Source organism: Lepisosteus oculatus, chromosome 20 (assembly GCF_040954835.1).
Source record: "Lepisosteus oculatus isolate fLepOcu1 chromosome 20, fLepOcu1.hap2, whole genome shotgun sequence".
Classification (NCBI taxonomy): domain Eukaryota; kingdom Metazoa; phylum Chordata; class Actinopteri; order Semionotiformes; family Lepisosteidae; genus Lepisosteus; species Lepisosteus oculatus.
In genome coordinates, this window is record NC_090715.1 from 5,237,155 (window position 1) to 5,263,012 (window position 25,858).

Here is a 25,858-nt window from a genome sequence, read left to right on the forward strand (position 1 = left end):
GAGAGTTACTGTACCCCAGTTGTTCCAGTCTGCCCAGCTGTATACTGTAAGAGGAGACCGGTAGTACTGGGAGGTAATCCCCGTAATAGACCGGTGTCCCATCAGGGGACAGTCATGTGCTCTGTAGTTTACTAAATGGAACTGAAACAAAGTTGAACTCTGACCCCATGAGCCCCTGTAGTATAGACTATACTGTTTTAAAAAAAACATTTTTAATTAAAAATGTACATGATGAAATCACGAGGAATAAATCATTCTGGACACTTTATTTGTAACACTTGATTCCTGTGGGAATGTAACTATCCCTGTGGTTTGAATACAGCACCAGGAATGCTTGGAATTCATTAATGAAAATAATAATACACCACACTGTAGCTCTCATCTCCTAAAGGCTAACTTGAAATCCAGCTTAACTTACATTTAAGATGGATGTGGGGCTTAGTACTGTCCCCTGAGGATGGCTGTTCCTCTGGCAAATCACGTCTCATCAAATGATCAGCTGTGAGTCTGGTATTTTGGATTTGGAGCTGTTTACTAAAGGCAGCAGCAGAAGAAGTCTTTAGGGGTCTACGGTATCTCCTTGCCTTGTGTTTGAATTCTCATTTTTAAGAACACATGCACAATGAAAAGGGCAACATTAACAGGTTTATTTAAAACTGTTTTGTCTCATTAGATGAGATTAAAGAAGGATTTTTCTCTCATTCAAACATATAGATTGAAAGGTCAAATGTAATTCAACATTAAATCCTCCCAGCCCCAACTGTACACAAAACCTAAAATCCTAACCTTATGTTACCTCTGTGCTGCGTAGGAGGTGATCATCAGGCATTACAAACTGAATTTGAGACAGATGACAATGCAAATATTAACAGGATTTTGACCAAACCTAAACTCTTCACTGGCTTAGAAATGATTATTTCTCTTACTTTTGAAGCGTGAAAACCAAGACAGAATAGTAGTGTCATTTTGTGTTTTAGAAATATTGAGTTTTCGATCAACGGCTGAATTTCACAAATTATTCCACCTCAAGGTTTGGGTAATGAAAAGTGACTGTCCTCAACCTTTTCTCAAGGTTTTTCTGACTTAGCCAATATCTTTTTTTCCTTCATTTTCTCTTTTGCTTTGCACCATTTAATACTGCTGTGCTTTTGAACACTATAATTGCATTACAGTCAGATTCCTTTTTATGGGAGAGCTCAAACTTCAGGGTTTTTTTTCTGAAGATTTAATTCCCTGCATTGACATGGGTTTTAAGTTCTGATTAGCATTCACAGTACCTTAGTAGTCTGAATCTGTGACTTAATCATTAAAAAATGTAAATGAATTTTCTGAATGAGTTTGATAAGACACACTCCAGATAATAGGTCATGTGTCCTATTTGCGGGATCATTTCAGAAACTCTGGGACAGACTTTTGATCCTGTAAAATTCTCCTATCATATTACTATACCTTTTTCTTCTCTTAGTGCCATAAAAATGTCTGCCTGAAAAAGTAGAAGAAACTTGTAAAATGGATAGTATTAATAATAAAAGGATACTTTCACAAAGCCCTATTCTTTTAGGTTTCACTTCAGAAGCAGAGGAGCTTAGTTTTAACCCATAGGCTTTGCAGTCTTTCCAGCCCTATTATGCCCACAGTGAACAGTAAAGAGAGTCTCTTACTCAAGTGCTTGTAGCTGCATGAAAAATTATGTGATTATTTGGATTGTGTTTCCTTCGAGGGGGTAGGAATGATGTTAATGGAGAAAACCGAGTTAAAGCAGAAGAGCAGTTGTGAGAATTTGTGGCAATTAATCACTTTGTGGGGGAACAATGCAAAAAAATAAACAGATTTGTTTGGTAAGAGAGGAGAAGAATTTCTTCACACATATTCATATTTTCTGGTTCTTACAATTCTTAACCATCACAAAACTATTTTTAATTTAACAAATGACTTTTACTTATTGTGTAGGTGGAATAATCATACTATTTAAAAACACAGGGAAAAAAACATGCAAAAACTCTCCCCCAAACAATATTTCTCACTCCTCCTACTTAACCTTATCCAACTGTCAAATACTTGTCTACAGCACTACATAGCAGTGCTCTTGTGCTCTTCGCATACAATGATGTCATCTTTTAATTCCATATTATACTAAAAATGTTTTTGGCCTTAACTATGTGCACATCATAAAATCACAATTACTTTCATCTGTGCAAGCCCATATTTTTTCTTTGCTTGATTGCTATACAATTAGTTCCTTAGAATCATAATTACAGCAGTCAAGACACTTCCTGTAAAAAGTTTTGCGATTAACATTTCCTAAATGAATGGCAACTATAAAAATGAAGATCTGTCTGCCTTGTTATACAGATATCACAGCCAAGGAGTTTGTTCACAAAGGAGCAGATGGGAAGAGTCGATATGAGACTTTCAAGGGGCTGTTGGCGGACATATTGTTGGTGAACCCCGATAACGTCAACGTCTTCAGCTTGATAAATGTGAAAGAAAGAATGATGGATGTGAGGTTCTCTGTGCATGGTTCTACCTACCTGAGACCAGAAAAGCTGCATGGATATGTTGCAGCTTACAAACAGAAGGTATTGTTTTCTCAATACTTCATCTTTCAAACCCCCTAACACCTCTTAAGCTGGCCCAGTATGCAAGTGAAAACGTGAGGCTTATATTGTATGATAATTTTCCAGCTTCCATTTCTCATGCACACACATGCAAATTAGCTACAGAAAATGATGGCGTCTCCTTATGGGAGTGAGTTAAAGTCAAACACTACTTTAGTTATTCTTTAAGGATAATTCAGATCCTTTCATCAGTATTTTATGCCACTTCCTTTACACCTTTATTAGAAGAAATCTTGTAATACCATATGTCTAGAATGTAAAAATGACGAAACAGTTTCTTTAGTAATGGCTCCAGAATTGGCTTAAGCTTGGTAGGTATTGGATTCTGAATTTAAATTAAATTCCAAATTTAAAAGCCATTCAAAATGTTCTGTACAGCATTCATTGAGTGCCTGCACCATTCTGTCTTTTTTTGTCGTTCATGTCAATATGGGTACTAAAATAGAGATGGAATAATGTCAGGGTCTGAAACTGTGTTCTATTCCTGGCACTCAAGGTGATTTTTGTGTTCTTTTGCCTACCTTGGTTTTGTTGTGCACATTGCAAGCCTTGGTTTGTAGGGGTATCCTGGTCATGCAAACTAGGGCGTGAGATGTTGGTTCGGAGAATGAATCGGCCCTGATGTTCCAAACTGTGAGCACCACCCTTCTGTGAATAATGGCTCACGTTGTGCACTGAACCCTTGTACTGCTGAGGTCCCTCTGCTCTGCAGTCCTGCTCTGTCTTCGAGCACACTGAGAGCACCGGAGTTGAGCTGGGAGAGGGGGTTGTGGCTTCTGCAGATGACATGAAATCTCAGCGGACACCTTGCCTGCTCTATGTGAAATGTTAAAGGCAAAAAAAAGAGACACAAAAAGAGTGCACTAAAAATATCCAGACAGCATTTTAAACCTGGGGAAAGTTTGTTGTGGCATAGCTTAGCAGTGTCAATTAAGGCATACGGAAAGAAAAAGTATAAGATTAAAGTAGTAACTGAGCCTAGGGCATTAAGTAAAACTCAGTTTGAAAATAAACATGAAGCTTGAAGTATTTTTGAACTGTTACATTTTTTAATGAAAAAAAAAATAAATTAAATGTAGCACTTCCCAGTAGCTGTGAGATGTCACTTTTTTATCTTGTGTGCCTTTGACTGTCAAGGATTTGCACCTTTTTTTAGGTATTTTCTGATTTTAGCTTTTAAGTTTTTGACTGTCAGTTCTCACTATATTTAGCAGAAAAGGGACATATGCATTAAAATACTAAAACCAATCAATAAATGTGATTATACTTGCTTTGAATTTTATATTACAGTTAATGTAAACTATATTAAGAGAGGTCTGATGGCTGTAAGAGAGATATTTTTGTGAAATGGAAATTGTACTTCTGATTCTTTTGTGTTTTAATGTTTTTTAATTCTAAGGTTGTAGAGTATATCAGTCTGATATCGTTTCACAATCTCCTTCTCTTTGAGGACAGGTTAGATTTTTTTACAGAATTCTTATAGATTTCTTTCAGCAAAACTGCTTTAGCTGTTTGGAATAAATACAAAGAGATTAATTGCTTTGATCAACCTTAATTACAGGTGCTCAGAGAATATCAATACAGAGAAAAGACCTGTTTGTATCCATCATTAATTTATTTCCCAAAAGATTAACCATTGCAATATGAATGTAGTTTTTTAAAGCATTCCATTCCAATAGCACTGGACATTAAATAAAAACCTGTTTAAAGAAAATCAAACCGAACTCTTTATTAAAAAAAGCCTTCTTTGTCTTGAGGGTTTTTAATCCCCTGTTCATGTGAGGATTGTCTATTTAAACTGGATATGGGTACTAAAATGTGCAAACATTAATATGGGAAAGATAGAAAAAGCTGATTTAGCCAAAAGTCTTTCCTCTGGGATTTCCAAAATATAAAAATATACACTAACATCCACTATCCGATTTCCTTCTTTAAATAGCTCTGGGAATAAACTAGTGAAATGACTTGCTGCAATTTCCAATAGCACTGGGTATATAATTCAAGCCTTTGGATATTTTAAGGCTGTTTATGTAAAACCTAAAAGCTGTGCAAGAACTAAGCCATTATTTTCACTGCTAGTATAGCTTGGTATCTTCTCCTTGCTTCCCAATTTCCTGGAGTTCCAAGGCAATGCGAATGCAAAATGTCCTGAATCGTCTGTTCAGGAAGGTAGCTGCTAATGTGTCAGGAGCAGGAAGAATGGTGAAGGAGGTGACGCAGTGAGGAATTTGATTTTCAGTGTTTAACCTCGAAGAAAAGAATACACACTACCTTTTCATAAACTAATTTACACATTAATCTGGCACGTACAATAGGGCTGCAGAGTCTGTCAGGGCTGTTCACATATGTTTTTCTAAATGTAGCAGCTCAGGGCAAATCTGCTTGTCTGGTACTGGGCACTAACGGGGCTCCCACTGACCACAGGGAACCCCTCCCCTGATATAGAAGCCACCCTGCTTTGCACTGTCACTGTCTTTTAGCCTCAGCGATCAACAAAGGGGCAGTATCATGCTAACAGTAACGCCATGCAGCATGTTCACTTGTCCTTGGGCAGGAAAATGCGAGGACTCTACAGCATCGGGGCTATTGAATGGGAAAAAAAATGCACACAGATGGGCAGATAAGACAAGATGGAATAGGCCAGAGGTATTAGCAACTGTGTTTCAATGTGTTCAGCCTGCCTAGGGCTTTGGAGATGGAAGAAGACCACTGACCGGCAGCCTACAGCACAATGACACACATAGACAATTTCTCATAATCTCTCTAGTTTTTATACTTTGTGAAGTTCTGTCCAAAATCGGTCTATTCATAGAGATGAGGCCCATTTTGTAAAAGAGTTTGTTGTGCTGTAAAAGACATTTAGATGAAAATGATGCTCCTCTGTGTGTAGTTCCTTTAGAGGAATATTGGAGCACTGGAAATACACTAGATAGTGTTCAGGTCTTTTTCAGGAAAAAAAAGGCACCAAAACTGTCAGAGTAACCATTGAAATGTGCTCTGAAATAATTACTTTGAAATTGCCTAGCCTTTTGACCACATCCTTCTGCGATGGTTGATTTATTTTCTTTTAATGTGTAAATTTCATTGTGGCTTAATCTGGATCCGAAACTGTGAATTTAACAAGTTGCTTTCATCACTTGATGAAAGCAACTATCTTCACAAGACAGCCAGAGTTTCAAGCCTGTTCACTAGGTCCCTGCATTATGGAAGGAATGGTAAATTACACTTTATATACAATATATACACACTCAATATACAGATGGAAGCCTAGGATATATTATATTTCATGTCATTCTAAATTTGATATATTTGGTATTATAAACTACAAGGTCTACTGAATTAAAAATGTCTCTTTTTAACTCTTCTTGTCAAGCCACAGTTGTGCTGAGACCCAGAAAACTTTCAACTTTATTTCCCCCCTGTTCTCCTGTGGACTGGTCACCTTGCTCCTTTGCATATCAAGGTGACAGCAACAAGCTTCTTTCGGTAATGGGGCCAGCCAGTATTGTGTTATGCTAATGCTCCAGAAAGGAGATATTTCATAAGCAGCGGCTCTCAGATGTTCTTTTTTTGCTTTTTTCTGTGCTGTGGGCTTAGTTTAAATCCTGTTTGTAATAAAGGCTGCCGCTGCTCTGTGGTTTTATTTGTAATTCGACATGCCGCCTGATAATTCTCTTCTCCGGTTGCCCCCGCCCCAGCTGCAGTCGGCGCTCCAGGTGAATATCAGCCAAGTGCACGTGGACGAGTGCGCCGACACGGACTGCGCAGGGAGTGCGGGCTGTACTAACCACCTGACCATCAGCGACACGCCCACGGTAGTGGATTCCAGCAGTACAGCCCTGGTGTCGGTGACGGTGGTGGTCACGGCGGCGTGCACCTGCAGCAGCCGGGAGCACGTGCACCAGGTGTGCGCATCTTACCCCCGCAACCCCTGCCACAATGGCGGAGTTTGCATGGACAGCCAGACCGGATACAGGTGAGCCTTCTCCAGGTTCAGCACAAATGCGGTGTGTTTATTCACCGTGAACGACTATGCAAATAGGACCTGATATTTCCAATATTCCCCTGCGAAAATAGCAGCCCTAGTTTTCTTTTAATGTATCATTCTGTTCTACGTCTCTCTTGTTTCGTTCTTCACTCGGGCTCAGGTTGTGAATTAACAGGATTATTTTTCAATAACCATTACTATCTTACATGCAGATGCTTTTTTGTTTTGTTTTGTTTCGTTTCAGAAAAGGTTTAATCCTTTTTCACAATAAATGTTTTTATGCTTTGTTGTACACAATGAATACTCGAAATATTTCACGTCTTTGGCCCTCCTTTCAGATGTCTTCTAAATTGGATGCAAAGCAATTCCATCAAATCCACAACAGTATTGTTTCTTCATTCCCCAACCTGACAGACTCAAGGATTATTGAAATGGAGGATAATTTATCAGACAATATTATTAGAACTATACTGTACTGTATATACAAACACATCTCTCAAGTCATTTTGGTGCATTCTCCTTTTAATTTCCTACAGGAGTGTTAAAATGAAAGCATAAAAATTTGCTGGGTGCTAAAAAAAAGCTTGTTTACTTAACAGAGTACAGATAAAATTTACACAAGCTTTCAAAATCATTTTTGTGTGTAACACTACCAGGTAATAAATGTTTTCTGGATTAATAGGCATAAAGGTTGTTCTCTCTGTTGTGTCACCAACAGCAACAGAGAGAACAGCTGAATGTGTAGGGAGTTTTAAAACACAGGCGATTAAAATTTACTTAGAAGACAATGATAAGCAATTGACCATGAGTAATTCATCTTTTAACTGGATATTTTTTACGTTTACTTATTTTACATATCTTCTATTATTCTGTCCACTTTCCACTGTGTATGAGTCTTTCATGTAATGCAGAATCTCTGGAAGGTAACCTGATTCCAAACAATGTGTTTTTAAGACACAAGTCAGCCCCCACCTTGCTGATTAATGGAAACTAGACTAGACCAATGTCTAGTTTCAGATTTAGGGATTATGGTACAGACCAAATGTCAAGTTCTGTGTTTGTCCAAATTTTTTGTTCAGTTGACTGGGGCAGATGTCCTCAACTGGGTCAAACCAGTAGCAGTGTGAACGCATCACAAAATGCAGAAGAATAAACACGATGGGTAACATTGACTAAATACAGTTTTAGCTTTGAGCACTTAAATAATTTTATAATACTTTAAACTATTTAGATACTTTTCTGATCAGGACACAAGAAATGATCATCTCTGCACATGGTTGGAATGTGAAGCAATTTAAGCATTTTTAAACACTAACTTTTGAAACTTAAAAACAAAATATTTTTTAAAAATGACCACTTCATGGGTTGAACACTGAATATGTAAAAGAAAAAAAGCTGCATAATGCGCTGTAGCACACTCAGGCGTCTCATAATGCAAGGTGCTTTGAGGATATTGTAACTTGTCTCAGATCACCCATTAACTAAATGATTCTGAACAACAGAGAGAAGGTGAACAGCGAGCAACTGAGCACTGAAAATAAGGAGAGAAATATCACAGTCCCGACTCCAGCTCCTATGTGTCCCTGACTTGGGTGAAGTGGTTGAAAAATGGATAGGCGGATATAGTCATCGAATCTTTACCACAAGCATCATGTTGATGTTCTCTAAAACTTTCTTGCCTGCTATGAGATAGTCTATAGAGATGCAGCATATTTGTTTAATTCAGGTTTGTAGCTGCGTCAGTATGCGTAGGCTGCAAAGGAAGAAGTAATAGGTTTATTCCATGCTGAAAAAAAGAAGAAAGAAAACAACATTTCGGCTGTGGAGCCTTCTTCAGGTGTGAGCCACAACGTTTTGGCCATGGAGCCTTGTTTAATGTATGGATTCCCTTTTTGGGGGTGGGCTAGGGTTTATGGTTAGTGGGTAAATCTAGCCATATGACAGGTTGGTTGTAGGTTCAAGTACCTTCTGTTGTACCCTTTCATGAGGTGATCTGCCCTGGTTGCTTCAGTCCACCTAGCTGTACAAGTGGGGCCCAGCAGTGCTGGGGGTAATCCCTGTGATGGGACAGGTGTCCTATCCAGGCTGCAGGGGGACTCTCTCTTGTTTGCAGAGCACCATGGTAACAGGAATGAGCGCTGATCTGATGTGGCTTGGATATGGAAATGATCTACAGTACCTGCCTAGCCTCCCTTTGTCAGCAACAGCTGCCTTCAATCCGTTTGGTTTCCTTTTATGCTTTTACGCAAGCGAGAGAACAGAGGCAGTTTTGGGGTTCCATTATTTATTGTCCCAAGATGCTGCTGGTTTTTGATTACAGGCTTGTCTCCAGTGTGACTAGAGTGTTAACAAAGCACATCTGAGCTCAAGAAACTACTGCTTTTTGATGCTAAGTGTTTATATTTGGGGGTTTGGAATGCTTGTTCAGGGTTATTATTGTCATTTATAATGTAATGAAGGAGTACAGGTAATGCACACACCTACGGTAGCCTTTCAATATAATTGTGAGTGTATTGTCATTTCAATTTCCACAACCTGGATTATAAATCGACTGAGACTGCAGCCCATTCCATTTTTCCTGTTCCTTCGCAAAGAGCTGTGACAGGCTTTCACTGCAGTGCTACATATTTGACATTGTTATACAGTATCTAATAAATCTCTTCTCCTACAGCTGCTCAGGCTGAAAGGCAAAGGGAATAGAAAAGCACTGAATGAAGGATAATTTCAAACAATGGCTTCACAATAAGACACTGTGCTGATCTTGTGACCTTCAAGATCTGATCAGACATGAAAAAGTAATAAGAGTCGTAAAATAAGTGGCTGCAGTCTCTCCAGCACTGTTGTGAATCAGAAATCCTCAGTAAAATAACAAAGGCCCGATAAGAATCTCTCCAAAAAGGTGTTACAGTATTGAATACATTCTAGTAGAGATTTAAAAAGGACAAGTGTTCTTTTTAAAAATGGATGTAGTCACAAAACCCTCATTTTTTACCTAAAAACTCACAAGCCTTTTATCGAATCATTTTAATCTTTCTTTTGTATGTTCGCTTTTTTATGGGTGATTTAACATTAAGCCTCAACAAGTCATTTTTATTGTTATACTGAGTTCTTCTTTTTGAACTGAGTTCTTTGTTGTTTGATTGTCTGATTATTAACAATAATTCTATGTAGCACCTTTATTCTATTAAAACATCAGTGGAGATAACGTCCACAAAGCAGTGGTGGAAGGACACCAATAGGACAGAAAAAAAATGCATTGAAAGTTATGAAACCCTAGCCTGAACAAGTGTGATTTAAAATGACTGGAGATGGATGTTAGCCGAGAGGCTTGTACAGAACCATCCACAGTTTAGGTGTATTTCTGTAGATAGACCTACTGCCAAGTGTATGTTATAGTCTCACACAGCAAGCCAGAACTTAAAGAGTGCAGCTGTTGTAATGGAGAGTAATAGTTAAGCAAGTCTTTTTGGTAGAAAGGGGCTTGACTGCTTAGTGCTTTGTACAGTAGGTCAGAAGGATTCTTAAATCAGTCTTATAGTACAGATGCAGCCATTCAAAACGCGTGAGGTATTTTGCGGTACATTGCGGTGGACATGTCTCATGAAAACGCAGTATCACGCGGTATAGCGCGTCATTTGACGTCATGCCGGAAAGTAACTGGAATCACCTTCTAAAATCACCAGGAGGAGACAATAAAGCTTAACCTCTCATGTACAGCATTTGAGCTTCTAAATTTAAACTGTGTATTACAGCATGTTAATCATCAGTCATTAAAAAGTTGGTATATTTTATGAAAGCAAGATTGCTCAGTTGGACAAAAGTACACAACCTACCTTTATCAGAAATATTTTAATTATGCAGAAATATTTTATGCATCAAAGCTTTTACCGAAGATATTATTAATTGTATTAATAATAGTATGTGTCTGTGCCCCATACTTTGAATGGCTGCATCTGTATGTGCATAGTATGTGAGCCTGGGGTCATGCCAGGCAGCCTAGAACACGAGTGGTATTCATGTGGAGCTTGGATATGGGTAGGATTCTAGCTACTGAGGTGTGAACATATTGAAGACTGTTTGTACTGTAGTGTGCCAAGAGGCACCAGCAAGCAGTGTATTACAAAAGGGGTTTGAGTGTGGAGCTGGATCAGATTTCACTGCAAAGGAACAAGTGAAGGTTAATTCCACACTCAGAAAGGCTCAACAGCCAAAATGTTGCGATTCTTCTTTCTGCTTTTCAGCATGGAATAAATCTTTACTTGTGTTTTACAGTACTTCAGTCTGTAGTAAATGATATAGCATTTGAGCATCTGTTTGTGACACAGTGGGTCATAAATTATGCAGGTGAAACAAATCAGTGTTGCAATATATCTGACATGAGTTTTAAATGATAAACTGAGGTTGAGAACAACACCTGGTTAGATGATCCAGTCTACAAGTTATCGATGTCCATGCTAAAGGCATTTTATGATGTAGCCCCAGAAACTTCACATCAGTCTTGTCAAGGTTGAGCTCCAAACAGTTTGTTCAATCTAGGTTTTAGTATTCGATAAGCAGCCTGTAAGAGTAGTAACACCAGAATATTGGATTGAATTAACAGTGGAAGTTAACACTATGGTGAAATTGTTATCTGGCGAAGTGGTAACTCACAGTATAGGTGCTGAATAGGAGAAGACCTAGACTGAGCCTTGTGAGACACCAGAAATCACAAAGTTGACAGAAGCTGTTTATTATATTGTTTTTAATTGGTGTGATCAGAAAGGCAAGCACCAGACCAACTTACGGCAATGTCAGAGTTGACACCATCTAGGTGACATAGGAGGTTTGCATGATTAAGAGCATCAAAAGTAGCGCTTAAGGTCCACCAGAACAAGGATAAACAATGAGCATGAAACTCAAGCCATGAGATCCTTAGTCGCCTTCTCCAGGGTTGTTTCATTACTATGGAACTGTCTGAAGCTTGATTGAAAAGGTTAAAGGAGCTTGTTTCTCACTAAATGGTTTTGTAGTTGGGATACTCTGGAGTACTTTGTCTAGGAAGGGGCGATTTGATCTTGATTTCTGTGATTAAAAAGACATTGTTTCTAGTAACACACCAATTGCCAGAGATGTTTCCAGTAATTTCCACATCTTTCAACAGTAAACGGACTCCAATAGCTGTAATTGACATTTCAGCAGCTGAACAGGGTGGATATTTGCAATACATAATGCAAACACATCAAATAAGACAGCATTCAACAGCGCACAAATTAGAACTGAGGTTAACTGAGGTAAAACCAATTTACTAATCAATCTGTTAACTATACCAATAGTCTATATATCTGGGGATGTGTATCTGAAATGTATGTAGATTGGGCAGTTAGAATATATGATCAGCACACATTTAAAGGGATTTAAGTGATGTTTAAGGGATCTGCCACAGATTGTGTGCACTCAAATTTGTTGTTGTTTGGACAGAGGAGGGGAAAGTACTGAAGTCGTTGTCGCTGGGGGACATGTATACATATTTTTCCCACTGATGATCTGTTGCAAATTAAAGCACTTGCTAGAAGAAGCACTGGAACTACCAAAGAGCTCTGGATGACAATGTGATGCTAGCTTCAATATGTAACGGTATACAGTAACGGGTCTTTAGAAATCTGATACCGAATGAAGCAGAGCATCGTCATACTGTAGGATACTGTACCATTTAGAAGAGCTGCGTTTGATGCTGTGTGAACCCTGGAAACAAACTGCATGCCGAAAGGAAAAGTGAGGTGGTGTGTGGACACAAAATTCATATTCTTCTCTTCCCACCCAATTAAAATTGTATATCTTTAAGTCCTTACCTATGGATGACACTTTTATACCAACCAGTGTATGAGATGCATGTATAGTCATTTGTTAAATTGCTTTTTTTTAGATGTCAATGCCCTCCGCAGTTTGAAGGCCCGGAGTGCCAACAAACCAAGCACAGTTTCCATGGTGATGGTTATGCCTGGTTTCCACCCACAAGGCCCTGTTATGAGAGCCATCTCTCCCTGGAGTTTATTACTGAGGTCGCAGATGGGCTGCTCATGTACAGTGGGCCTGTGACAGAGCTCCAGCCATGGGACCCTGAAGACTTCATGGCAATAGGTACAGTATTTCAGGAAGAACAAAAAGGCATCTCTTACCTTTTATCGGCAAATGGTTCTTACAGAAAATACATTCCTTTTGGTTTGGTATTTTTAAGTGAAATGTTTAAAATTCTTAAAGAAGCTAAAATAATATTTTGAAATCTATTTTTCTGATATAAAAAGTATAAGTGTATTTCATTATGCAGTATTATTTGATCTTTCTCCTTTTAGATTAAGATAAAATATAGCATTTACTGTGTAAAAACATGGGTGAGCCTAGAATGTGATCTATCTCAATTTACAATGAATTTTGCAGCATTTTCTTTCCGCTTTTGAAAAAGAGATTAAAAAAATGAAATGACTGCTGCAGCAGAGATGTATTTTTGTGAGCTCAGAAAAAAACAGTTTCTTTATTGACTTCTCTGCTATTTGCTGCAAAATAGAGTTACAGGATATTTCCTGATTTTTTTTTTTCATGATGCAGACAGTGTATGGGATTTAACACTATCCCTAATCGATCTTCAAGCATGTCCTCTTGCTGTGTTATTGAATCAGTCATGCTCAGCTGATGGTGTTAGAAGACTCTTTGTAACACAGTTCTGCCATAGCTTGGGCTGAATAAACACAGTGAGAGTGGAAGATGGAGATAATCTGAAGGCAGAGGTGAAGTCAATAGAAAACACAGCTTCCCATAAAATGGCTATAATTACATAAAGGGATTTCAGTACCACCAGTCACATGGTAGAGCTACAGAATTCAAGAATAAACACACATGAATATATGCATCCTTTATTTGAAAGATTTAGCGATCTAATATTTTAACAGGTTAAGGGGTTAGGGTTACCTGAATTTCGACCAATGTTCTTTTCTAGTTTGTCAATGATCTAGATTTGGATATAGTTAATTATAAATACACAGAGGGTACTAAATAGGAGGATTAGAAAACCTTATAGAAGCTGCAAAGGAAATTCTACATAGATTTAGACATATTTCAAGACTGGGTAAAAACCTGGCAGATGTCCACATGTAACAAGGGGGTAGCGATACATACTGCAACACATGTGGCGCAAAAGTGGAAATTAAGGGAGTGCTTTTAAAACTGTGAAAAGGAGGCATTACTTTACATAAAGGGTTATGGGGGTCTGGAACAAACTACTCAGCCATGCTGTTGGAAGTTCATACCCTGACTAGATGAGATCCTACCTACAGTAAGATGAATTGAATGTCCCCTTCCTCTTTGTAACCTTATGTTCTTAAGCTTTCTTTATGCTTTGTGATGTGCCACTATTTTGACTTGTGACCTGATTATTAGATAACATCAGAGGAGATGTCACGTTTGGATTTTTAGTTTACCACATTTTAATGTAATAATGCTACCAATGATTAATGCCACTGGGAAGTTCCCTTCATGGACTGAACACGCAGCCTTCACCAGAGACAGCCAGGGGACAATTTACTTTAAACACTGACTCGGTGATGACCATGAGTGGCTTCTGTACTGCAAACTACTCATGATATAATGTATTTCTGTCAAAACCCTTGAAAATGTAAATTCCAAGGCTGAGTCTTCTAATTAGAAAAAAGGAAAACAAACATAGCCAGTCACAGCTGTGCCCTATCTTAATACAGAAATTAATCTTAATTAATGCCAAAAATGGAAGATAGCTAAAGAGTGAACAAACCAATTGTGGTGCAGCCTCAAAAAAAATGATGAAAAGCAGATCCATGTTGAAATCTTACTGCTCTTCAAGTTTGCTCTTGTCAAAGCACATTAAAATACTAATACATAAAACCCAGTCCTACTGAAGAAAGTCATAGGCAGTCTGTGATGAGTTTCAGCTGCAGCCTCCGTGCATTTTATGACACATCGTATCATGATTAATCTCAATTAGAGAGAGCGCTGCTATCCGTTTCCTTGCTTTGTCAACAGCCAGTCTGCTTTCAGGCATTTTTGCTTTCATGGGTTTTTCTTTTGCTTAAATGTCATGTCAAGAAGAAAGTGTCCCAAAACCCCCAGTTCTACAGTCCCAGTGGTGATGCTCTCCTTCTTCATGGCTTGTTAATGTTAAACCTTATGTCTAACATTTACACTGAGTTTGTGATATATGTCAGCTAAACTGTAAAGGCTTTTAACCTCAAACATGAATGCTGGGTGATCTTTACGTGAACATTTTTTCCAGATATGAAAGTAATTTTCCATGAATTCCATCTTTTTCAATTTCATTGAAATACAGTACAGTTTGTGTATGATATATATTTGACATAACATAACTGTATCAAAGTTAACTATGCCACACTATGGATGAAACAGCTGTTTGTGGTTGCGACTACCTTTATAATATGCTATATATATGCTTTATAATATACTTGAAGCTGAATAAGTGTGTTCTGAAGGTTCTGCTTTCTCGCGGTGCGAAAGGGCGAGAGCTAATTAAAATTCACATTTCTGTAATTTGTCGTAAAAGCAATGGCTCAAAAGACGCTGTAGCACTGAAAGATGTTCTCATTAAGAAATATATTATTTTTGAAGGGTTAGAAATGGAGTGGCGCTCATCAGAAAATTTAATTAGTTTCTTCACTTCTAACATAAAGGTTGATGAGGAAAAAGACTGGGTACCCATTCAATTACTTGGTATTCCTATTAGGCTTTCTGAAGGCATCATTGTAGTGCCATTCTATGGCACATCATTTAATTAGCTGTTATCTAGTATGACCTCGAACCTGTTTAAACATTTAAAATTATTTATGTTCACTTCAGAGCTCATAAATGGCACGCCAACCTTGAAAATAAACCATGGCTCAGGCACTTTGGTTCTGCAGTTGCCAGGCAATGTCAACGTAGCAGACAGAAGGTGGCATCGTCTGGATGTAAAAAGCAATAGCAAGGTGGGTGATTCAAAAACATTTTCACTGGCTTTCCGACAGCTGCCAGCTGCAGCAGGTGGTGGAATTGAGTACAAGAAAGCTTCTGCTATTTTGGACCACCTCAGACCTGCCTATTCATGTAGCAAGCTCTTTAGTGCTGTTGTTTTATAATTCGTTCTTTAGAATATTCTTTAGAATAAAGTTACGTTGCTTGATTAATGAAGGTCATGGCATACACTGAATGTTTCACCGGTCACACTACGGACTACAACCAGCTGTTGACGACTGATTGAAACATATGGCTGTAGTATTTCAGGGCTGGTATGTTATTACATCTGCTTTAGCATTATACACAGCTCATTCTGAACTTCCAATTACACCTTTACAGTCTGTCTTTGTGTACATGGCTAGATGAAAGTGATAAGTTTCGTATGATGCTTTAGAAATGGTGCACTGTAGCTGAATATACTGTATATCAGAACAGCCCTGACTGTTTGAAAAAGCCTGTTGTTGCCTGCATTCACGGTCCTGCTGTTTTATAATGCAGGAGGTGCGCTTCACTCTGGATCGATGCAGCAGTGCAGCAGTCATGGAAGTGGAGGGGCTGGGGAACTGGCTGTCCTCTGAGGACCACTCCTCCTGTGAAGTTGCAGGGGTGACTCCAAACTTGGACAGGTACCTCCTCTCTGAACAGCCCTTGATGAGCAGGACCCTTTTAAAATGCTAAATCTGAAACTGTGTTTGTTGCCCCCCCATCCAGGCATCTGAATATGACTCAGGTTTTACAGCTTGGAGGTGTTAATGAGAAGCTGCCCTACAGCTATCCTCAGCTACAGAACAAGCACTTCACTGGCTGCATCCGAAATTTGGTCGTGGACAGCAAGGTACAGACTAGCCGTAGTACTCAGCTGTGAAGTAACGACTGAGTACGATGAATGTTTGTTCACGCAGTAAGAAATCATACACTTTTACAAACGAACCTCCATTACATCACATTAGAGTACTAAAGGTATTCAACAGTAAAACCTTATTCTCATGCTTAACATGCACTCGGTGTTAAGAATGGCAGTAATGTAAAACAATGTAATATTTATGGGTACAACTGTAGAGTAGAGCAGAGCACATAGACATTAGTGAGGATGCTACAAATTTTAGCATGTTCTCTCATGCTTAAATACTGACCCTCTGCCAGCTAGGAAGTCGATTCTTCTTTTCAAGCCACATCTTCCCACTCATCTGACAAAATATGCTTCAATATTTCAAAAGCATTCTACCAAAGATGAGAGATGGCAATGATTTAATCCTGCCTTACAATGGAGATTGCTTATGCTTTAGGATGTGCGCCTGCTCATAAAGAATTGAAGTAAATTTGCTCACACCCACTCCATCCATTTGTTTCCATTCATTCTTGGATTCACCGCTGGACATGTGGCGGTTAAGTCGAAAGTTTTCAATGAGTGATGGATTTGTACTTCTTTAAAAGGCTTACAATAATAGTGGGCACTTTTATTCCATTTTGTATGGCTAGTGCATTCTTCAAATTGAAACAGGGGGAAGGCTGTATAGTGTGTGAAATAGCAAAACCACGTAGTGATTTAAATAGCAGGCATCTCCAGATCTCTGATCCCACTTGTATTACTATTCTTACAATCAGGAGAGAAGTGTTCACTAAGGTTGATTCACTTCGCAGTGTAACTGCGACCTCTCCTTCTGATTCTTGTCATTGTGCTTTCAGAAGCTCAGTAGTGCATGCTCAGTAGTGGATGAAACGTGACACTTGCCGAGAATTATAGGGACATGGGTCATTGATACGTGATCATCTTCAGTTATGTGTAGACTGTGATTGTCAGTTTTGAAGAGAATTCTGAGAGGAGAATGAAAGGGTACAGAGAAAATAAAGGTACTGTGCATACAGGTGTTTTAACACTCCACTGCATTTCTTTTCTTTGCAGTACTATGACCTAGGCTCTCCAGCAGAGTCTTTCAACAGCTCGCCTGGCTGCTTGATGACGGACAGTAACTGTGTGAACATGGGCCACCCGTCTTGTGGACCGCGGGGCCTGTGCCATGGCGAATGGGGCTCCTTCAGCTGCCAGTGTTTACCGGGGTTCAGTGGGCACCAGTGTGAAAAGGGTAAGAGACCAGCTGCTCTTAAAGGCATAAGAAACAGGAAGCTCCATATTGTTTGCTTGGTGGCAAACAATAAATAAATTGCTGCAATAGCTGCTTTGTTCTAGTGATCGCGGTACACAAATTATAACAGCCGTGTATCATTAATATGTTTGAAGAGAAGCAAGAGCTGTTCTGTGGAAAGCGATGCTCAACCTGGCTCGGGTGATCTATGAGGGACTTGCGCTATGTGGAGCAGCGGCTAGCACTTTTTGTCATATTCTGGCAGTGCTGTAACAATTGCGTCATATAAAGAAAAATCATGGGAAGCAAATAGCCAGCAGCACTGGGAGTAAATCATAAATCAGGGAGAAAGCATCTCATCGGGGGAGAGCACTCGGGTACCAGTCTAACAGGATCACGTCTTGCAGCTCCTGATGAAGATGAGGGAAGCTAAGACAACAATGTCCCACTGTGAGCCTTCAGTAGAGGTTGTACTGCACCTCTGAGGAGAAAACAGTCTATGAGTGTAGCTCTCCTGTGCAAGTGCATCATCTCGACGGGAAACTGGTAGTTTATCACAAGAGAGGATTCTGTTTTTACATCCCAGAGGTGCCAGAGTTTTCCTTTGATGGTAGAAGCTACATCCATTACCAGCTGCCTGCTCCACTGCCTGCGAGGAAGACCCAGGTCCAGGTGCTGGTGAGAACGAGGAAGCACAGCAGCTCCATCATCAGCTTCACCTCCAAGGAGCAGAACGAGTACCTGAGACTGGAGGTGGGGCAGCTTTTGCATTGCACATAACTTCTCAAATGAATATGTTTAGATTCCTTTGGTGTTGCAGCTCTGTCAATGTGTTTGTATTTTTTTTTGCTTCTGGGGGGAGGGAACATTTTTTTTCTGTTAAAAGCATAGAATCTTTCTGCAGCTTGCTACATACACACTGCATCCTTGAAGCATATGTGAAGTTTCTTAAAGATGAATAGAAAACAGACACACATTTGCATAACCATCGGCATTTAAATATTTTAAGATGAATGTAAAGTAACACTCAATTATAACATTCCCACTGCACCCTCATTTACAGTCATTTCAGAGAACGAACATCTTGCCAATAGTCCTCGACAAGAATCTGTAAATAGCCACTGGTCTCAGTGCACATTTATTTTCCCTTTTCTGTACAATCCACTTTATCTCCTGTGAAAAAAGTCCTTTTATTCAGACAAAATCCACAATTTCAATATCCCTAAATGATATCCCATAGGTTTTCAATCCTTTTAATAATTTCTGTTCTTTTTCTTTTTCCAGTTTCTCACTGCAGTATGCAATGAGCAGAAAACATTGATTTATATTTCCTTTACATGTCTAATGGCTTATAAATCTATACACTGATAATTTCCCATTTCCTGCTGAGGAAGTCTTAAGCGAAGCACATTATCTTCCACACGAAAGGTTTGAGACATACTGTAAATGTATAGTTTAAATAAGAGTTTAAATTGATTATATTACTGAGCACAATGTGTTCCGAGGTGTTTACAAAACCCAGTAAGACATATTATAAATAGTTTGCCTTGAAATTTGGTATGTTAATACTTGAGCAGAAACCAGGAACAGGAGCTATAGTGGATCTGTTAGAGTTTGCTTTTTATGAATACTTGAATTTTGAAAAATGAATTTTCATCTCTAATACATCTTTAAGTCTCATCCTGTGAGAAACAATGGCAAATGTAATTTATGCTGATTTATGATGATCCTTTATGCTGTACAATAATATCGTATTTGGTTGTTTTACTTGGAATAGGTTACATCTGTTCTGGGGAAAGCTATTTAAATACTTTGCCATAATTAAGAGAAGTTTACACCCAGTTTAATATTTTAATTAGGAAAAAGGCATCTGTTTGATATCTATTTGTAGCATTGTAAAGGGCCAATAATGTGAAAAATAATTAACAGGTTTCAACAAAGCCTTGAAATAAATGTTTTCAGAACAAGCTCATTAGAAAAACAACCTTTAGCTCATCATGTTATATTTGTTAACATGCGTTTTCTCACGCACTTGAAGCAGTTCTAAGGGGGAAGTTATCACCTAGGAATAATGTTTCCTAGCCTGACACAATTTAACGTGAAAAATTGGAGCTCATCTCTATTAATCTTTTTTCTGGCAAATAAATAAATTAAACCTGGCATTACAAATTATGCTCGGTGGGACTTCTTGGTTTTTTGAAATTGAAATGAAGGCTTTGTGATTTACCGGTGATAGCCAGTGCGCCAATACAGTTTTCCCTGTGTTGGTAAAAAGCAGGCTGTCAGTTCTAAAATAAAATTACTCTTTTAGGTTAGAGGGCCAAAGTATTATTCTTGTCAACTGTGTTACTAAAAAAACCCACGATTATTATATTTCAATATGTTACATTGTTTTTAGGCCATTGTTTATTTCATTTACAGGCATGGTTCTCTGGAAAAGTTGCTAGCTCCAAAAAGTCAGAAGCAAAGCCATAAACCAAGAACTGTGAGGTGGCAGTGCCACCACATCTTTTTTTTATCCAAAAAACAATAAAGATATAGCAATTATAACACCTGTGCACATCAGACACATCTAATTTCTTGCAACCTCTTTTCCTCCATATACCTTAGGATCCTTAGTTGTGATGAAAACCTCTGTATAATTCTAAATACTTGTTGTCATCTAATTAAAAGTCTACTAAGCTGCGTAAGTAAATCACTAACTGGATCTGTGAAGTTCATTATGCCTTTTGTTCATTTTTCCCCTCATACATCTTATGAAAATACTTCGTCTTGACAGATGCTAAATACAATTAAGCTTCAACAGGAAAGCGAGAAATTGAAACTGTTAAATTGATTGAAGTTTATTTATGGTGGGATGTCATGAGAAAGATATAAAAAGGAAAAAAAAACATATTTTTTCAGGTGAAAAAGTGCGTCATTTAACTCTTCTAGGCGATGACTATTTCATCCATACAAATATTTTTTTACACCTATACTCTGCTTGGTGGTAGAACAAATCTGGACTCTGCCAGTATACTAAGATGGGAGTTTTGATGCATTTCATTAACCAGGTATTCCAGGGTCTGCTGGCAGTATTCTATAACCTTGGCGATGGAGATTTCATCATAACACTTCCCTCCTACCGCATTGACAACGGGGAGTGGCATGGGATCAACCTGGATCGCCATGACAATGAGTTCACCCTGCGGCTGGATGGAGGAGGGGGAAGGAGGGAGGTCACTGCATCCCCGGGGAAGAACCGGGAGATTATCATCGACCCTGGTGCTGTGGTACTGGGGAACGCGTTCCCTTCCAGTCACAACAGGAGTTTGCAAGGTAGCAAAGACTGCGTCCTGCAACCTCTAAATGTGTGTTACATGATACAAACCATAGCAATTACAAATCCTTTGCAATTACGACAAAGAAATGGAAAAAAGAAAACGAGTGACATATGATTTGATAATGTCTGGTTACATATCAAAGAAAATGTCATTATTGATTTTTTTTCTACTGTGCCCGTGATGACTATAGGATCTATAAGATCTGAAAAGACTTCAGCGTTATCTGTGCTTGACACATCGTTAAGTGCAACAAAGTGCAAACTGTATAGCACAGCATGCAAGACTTGCTAAGATACAAAAGCCTCTTCCTAAATCATCTCCTGTGTGATGCGAGCCTAGAAAGACTAGTTTGCCTTAGGCAAATGCAGACTTTGTGTGTGTTTATTAAATGGACCTTAAAAGCATTTTCCTCAAAAGAACAGGGGAAAAAAAAACACTCGTGCTTGGAAGGCTTTACCTGACAGTGAGTTTGGATAATTGCAGTTATCTGTTCTCAGGCTGCATGAGGGACCTGCGGCTCAATAACCGGCATCTTCCAATGGGCGTGAAGATTAAAGAGGCCGTGTCCGTGGTCAGCGCTCAGGGAGTCTCTCCGGGTTGCTCCTCGGACGCCTGCAAGAAGAACTCCTGCAGCCCCCCCTTCACCTGCGTTGACCTCTGGAGGATACATGAGTGCAGGTACTCCCCACCGGTGCACGACTGCTCCCACTCAGCTAATGGACACGTTTCATCCCCAGTCTGTCTTTTTTTAGTCTCATCCCCTCTTGTGCTCACTGCACGGGTTTACAGAGAGACCCTGGTCAGCCGGCCTGTGTCTCCCGGCTTTTGCAATAGATTTCCCTTGTTGTCTGGAGTTCCAAGGCAGTCTGAGCGTGCTTGAAGTGCTTCTGAATCGCTTGCAAAAGCCAAGCAGTCCCAGTTACGAATGTACGATGCGTTTCGTGAGTTTGTGCCTTGTCTTTTTTTTTTTCCTCCCAACGTCTTCACGGGCTTGACTAGACAGAAGCAGCCTGCAGGGTGACGCGCACCGCTTTCTTGATTTCAGATGCCCCCCTGGCCACATGATCACGGAGAACTCCACGGGCAAGTTCTGCGTCTACACCCTGTGCGCCAACCGCCCCTGCCGGCATGGCACGTGCGTTGCCCAGTCCCCCTCGAAATTCACCTGCCACTGCCCCGAGGGCTACACCGGGCGGCACTGCGACATCACACTGGCTATATATCGGGACGACGTGGGTCTCAGTTTCAGCTCCATGTTTGCAATCTGCATTTGCTTCCTGGCGCTCCTAGGTAGCTATGGCAACTACATCTTGTACTACCTGTGGTGATTTGTTTAATTTATTTCTTTGTCATCTCCTCTGTTCCTCTCGTGGATTCCCTCGATGTCTTCCTGTGGGAAACGTGTTTTCTTTTACTAACTGGATTCTGCCTTCCCTCTGCTCCTCTGCCTTATCTGTTTCATGTCTGTACTTTTGTACCGTTATAATTTATTTATGACTATTCTTGTGAAATGAGAGGCCAGTTTTCCATTCTTTTCTACCTTCATTGCACAAAAAAAAAGCATCGACTTGAACCAGGTCAAGGTTGCATTACATAATGAGCAACAATGAATCCAGTCCCCTGCTGATGTTCACTCATTGATCTAACATTCTGCAATAACAACTTAACTATAACCAATATAAACTTGTAGGATTTCTAAACTATTTTACCCCGACACATACTACTCATTTCTTTGATGGTGCTAATAATAACCAAATCTTTAAGCATTCAAAGTGCTGCTTACTGGAAGCTAAAGAAAATGGATTTCAGCTCGAATCTGAAAGCACAGTCTTAAAGTTCAGAAACTAAAGTACTTTACTGTGTTTTATTTTTGTCTGAAAACCTAGTAGGCCTAATTAGAAAAATAAATCAAAAAGTTATCTTTTTCTATTATTTTCAACAAAAGCAGTTTTACCACTGAGCATCCTTTCTTCAAACTAATAGGTTTATCAACCAAACACTCGCCTCCACACTGCAGTCTTCCTTCTTGCACCTTCACTGCCCACAGAAAATTTTAATACTGTTAAGTATTCCATTTATCACCATATGCACACATTGCAAGAAGCAGGCCTTACCCAAGTGTATTGTGTTGTGGCCCATGAAGCCAGTGTAGAGCAGTACGGAGGAAAACAAGAAGAATAAATATTTTCTATTGTTGGTGTAGAGGACTGTTGCTACATACCACCCACCCAAAAAAAAAAATATTCAAAGCCAAAATAGTTCTGAATACATTCATAGAATTTTAAAAATTCATGTCATTCAGACGTCAAACTTGAAATAAAGAGAAACATCTGAGTATGTATCCAGATATAAAGTTATATAATTCCATAGATAATAAAGTTTTAGTGTAAGTCCCTAGTATTTAGTTCCTGATGGAATGTTATTCACAACTCCTAAATTCTTAGAAAAACAATTAATACTAATTCAAAGACGAACAAACTTTATGAACCTGACCACCACTGAAAAAGCTCCACATGAGAAGCTTCCCGATGTGTATAACATGTTTTAATGTACATTATTCTATTTTTAATGCCAACTTTAATTTTTAAACCCCTAATGAATGTGGGGTGGAGGTTAGTGCTTTGCACTTTTAACTGGAAGGCTGTGGGTTCTGGAAGGCACTGCTTTTGTACCCTTGAACAAGAGACTTCAGTAAAATACCCAGCTGTATAAATGGTGTTTTGGATAAAAGCAACATCCAAACAGATTTCAAGGTCTGGCTCTACATACAACTGAACAAAACCTTGTCAAACACTGAAGTTACCAATTTACAAAACCCAACAACTCTATCAGATACAAGTGAATGCTCTACATTTAAATTAGCTAGACATTCTTTTCACCAGCAAAATGACACCCTTTGCTGGTTTCTTACACTGCAGTAGGGACAGGGGAACCATACAGTAACAAAGGAAAACAGCCAAATGATCTTGGATAAAAAAGTTACGAATCAGATTTGCTCCTATAGCTCAAAGCACCATTACATGGGTTACATAAAAATGGGTGACTCAATATATGAGCCGCTGAACTCAAAACCATCACAAACATAATAAAAATGAAGGGTGACAGTAAATAGGAAAAATAAGAAAGGTTAAAATGTCATGTGAAATATAAAAGGCATTTGGGTGAAAGAAAAACACGATTCAGGGTTTTTCTCTAGAAAAACAGAGATTAATGTTGATCCCACTGCAGGCTGCATGCACCATTTTAAATAACTCAATTTAAGCATGGTATTTACTAATGTTTTTGGTGAACAAATAAAAGTGTGATCTTAATTTGAACTCATGCTTCTCAGTGAGAACAGCAAATTGCCATCTAATGTTATTTTTTCATATTCTTTTTCTACCATAGATATGTAAAAATATGTTGTAAAGATTTCTATTTTTATGAAAGGGTATAAAATTCAATCATGTTGATTGGTACATTTCACTCCATTATGTAATGCCTTATGCCAGTTTTAAGGAGACGTGCCTGGATTCTATTTTTTTTTAATAAAAGTATGTCTCAAACCCTTCCTGTCTCTTTCATTTATTTCCTGCTTTTCATCCCCCTTTTTCCTGTTACATTATCATTTTTTCATGTCTAATTTGTTACCTGTTTTGTTCTGTCTTGTTTTAATATTCTGTATGTGAATTACTAACAAATGTTCCATGTAGTGTATATATGAATACAGTAGGAGTATGAATATATCAGTTTGTACTGTATAATAAGACCAGTTTGTATAAAAAGACCATGCAGTGGTCTTTGAGCAGTTTAAATTAGTCTAAATTCATTTAAATGAAGACTGTCATGTATAAAGAGTGTGCAAATCCACAGTGGTCTAACCAGTCACTGATGGATTCAGTGACGATCAACATTGTCCACGAGGGACAGCCAATGCACAAACTGTCTTTTTTTACAAAAACACTTCTACAAGAAGAACACAAACAAATACTGAAACATAATAGTTTAGTACATGTGTCAACAATTGTTTCTTAAAACTATATGACAGGGATACCGAATGAAACTCTGCATTTATTTTTGTGCAAAACATGCAAATTAGTACAATGCTTGTTGGCAATAGCCATTATCAGGGTGAGCTACACCAAAAATATGGAAAGCTTTAAATGGGACTTAGTCATTGATCTTTTGCATATCAGACAGCCCTTTGAAGCTTTACTCATTCATTTGCTCTAATGGAAGACAGAGACAGTAGAAGACTAGTATTGAGGTCACCTTAAGAGTTTTCCAGCCTGCAGTTTCCAAACCGTGCAGATTCAATGGGTTTATGTTTCAAAGGAGGCAAAACAATTTTGTCTCGTAGGCTCCATTTCTTCTGTGCGTCTGCAGAAAATGCCACTTTCTGTTCCTTTCTGTGGTACGTTTTCCCCTCCAATACATGAAAGCCAGCAGAACCTTATTATCTTATTTCAACCTAGCTGCTTAACTGATAAGGTTAGTTACAGCTGGATTTTAAATGCTGGTCTTTTAAAGAGTGAATCATGGGCTAGTACAGTTCAAAGAATGGTAACTGGCAGGAAAAATTCGTGCCAAAATTGTAATTCTGGTCTATGCAAAGTAAGTTTTTGTAATGTCTTTGTTTTCATAAGAACAATGTTGATATGACTATGTGCTGGTTATGGTCAGAAATGTTTTTTTTTATCATATCTTTCATATTTTTATTTTATAAACCTTAGATTCGTGCATCAGAAGCGCTTATATATATATAATAAAGGCAACTGCTGTATTTCCAGATTTGTGAATAAGCTTGCATTGGGGATTCCCGTTTTCTGTACAAACATGATTTACTTGATTTCT

The 25,858-nt window shown here is 38.7% G+C and overlaps 1 protein-coding gene across 1 annotated transcript in view; it reads left to right on the forward strand.

The window, feature by feature from the left end:
- LOC102684035 (neural-cadherin) overlaps positions 1 to 25,858 on the forward strand; it is a 95,579-nt gene that overhangs the window by 62,662 nt on the left and 7,059 nt on the right. The window contains exons 21-31 of the mRNA XM_006641387.3: positions 2,353 to 2,579; positions 6,317 to 6,594; positions 12,509 to 12,723; positions 15,463 to 15,590; positions 16,117 to 16,244; positions 16,330 to 16,453; positions 17,522 to 17,702; positions 18,289 to 18,455; positions 20,756 to 21,020; positions 21,523 to 21,703; positions 22,071 to 22,315. Of these exons, the coding sequence (XP_006641450.3) occupies positions 2,353 to 2,579; positions 6,317 to 6,594; positions 12,509 to 12,723; positions 15,463 to 15,590; positions 16,117 to 16,244; positions 16,330 to 16,453; positions 17,522 to 17,702; positions 18,289 to 18,455; positions 20,756 to 21,020; positions 21,523 to 21,703; positions 22,071 to 22,315 (2,139 nt within the window). The remainder of the gene's footprint in view (positions 1 to 2,352; positions 2,580 to 6,316; positions 6,595 to 12,508; positions 12,724 to 15,462; positions 15,591 to 16,116; positions 16,245 to 16,329; positions 16,454 to 17,521; positions 17,703 to 18,288; positions 18,456 to 20,755; positions 21,021 to 21,522; positions 21,704 to 22,070; positions 22,316 to 25,858) is intronic.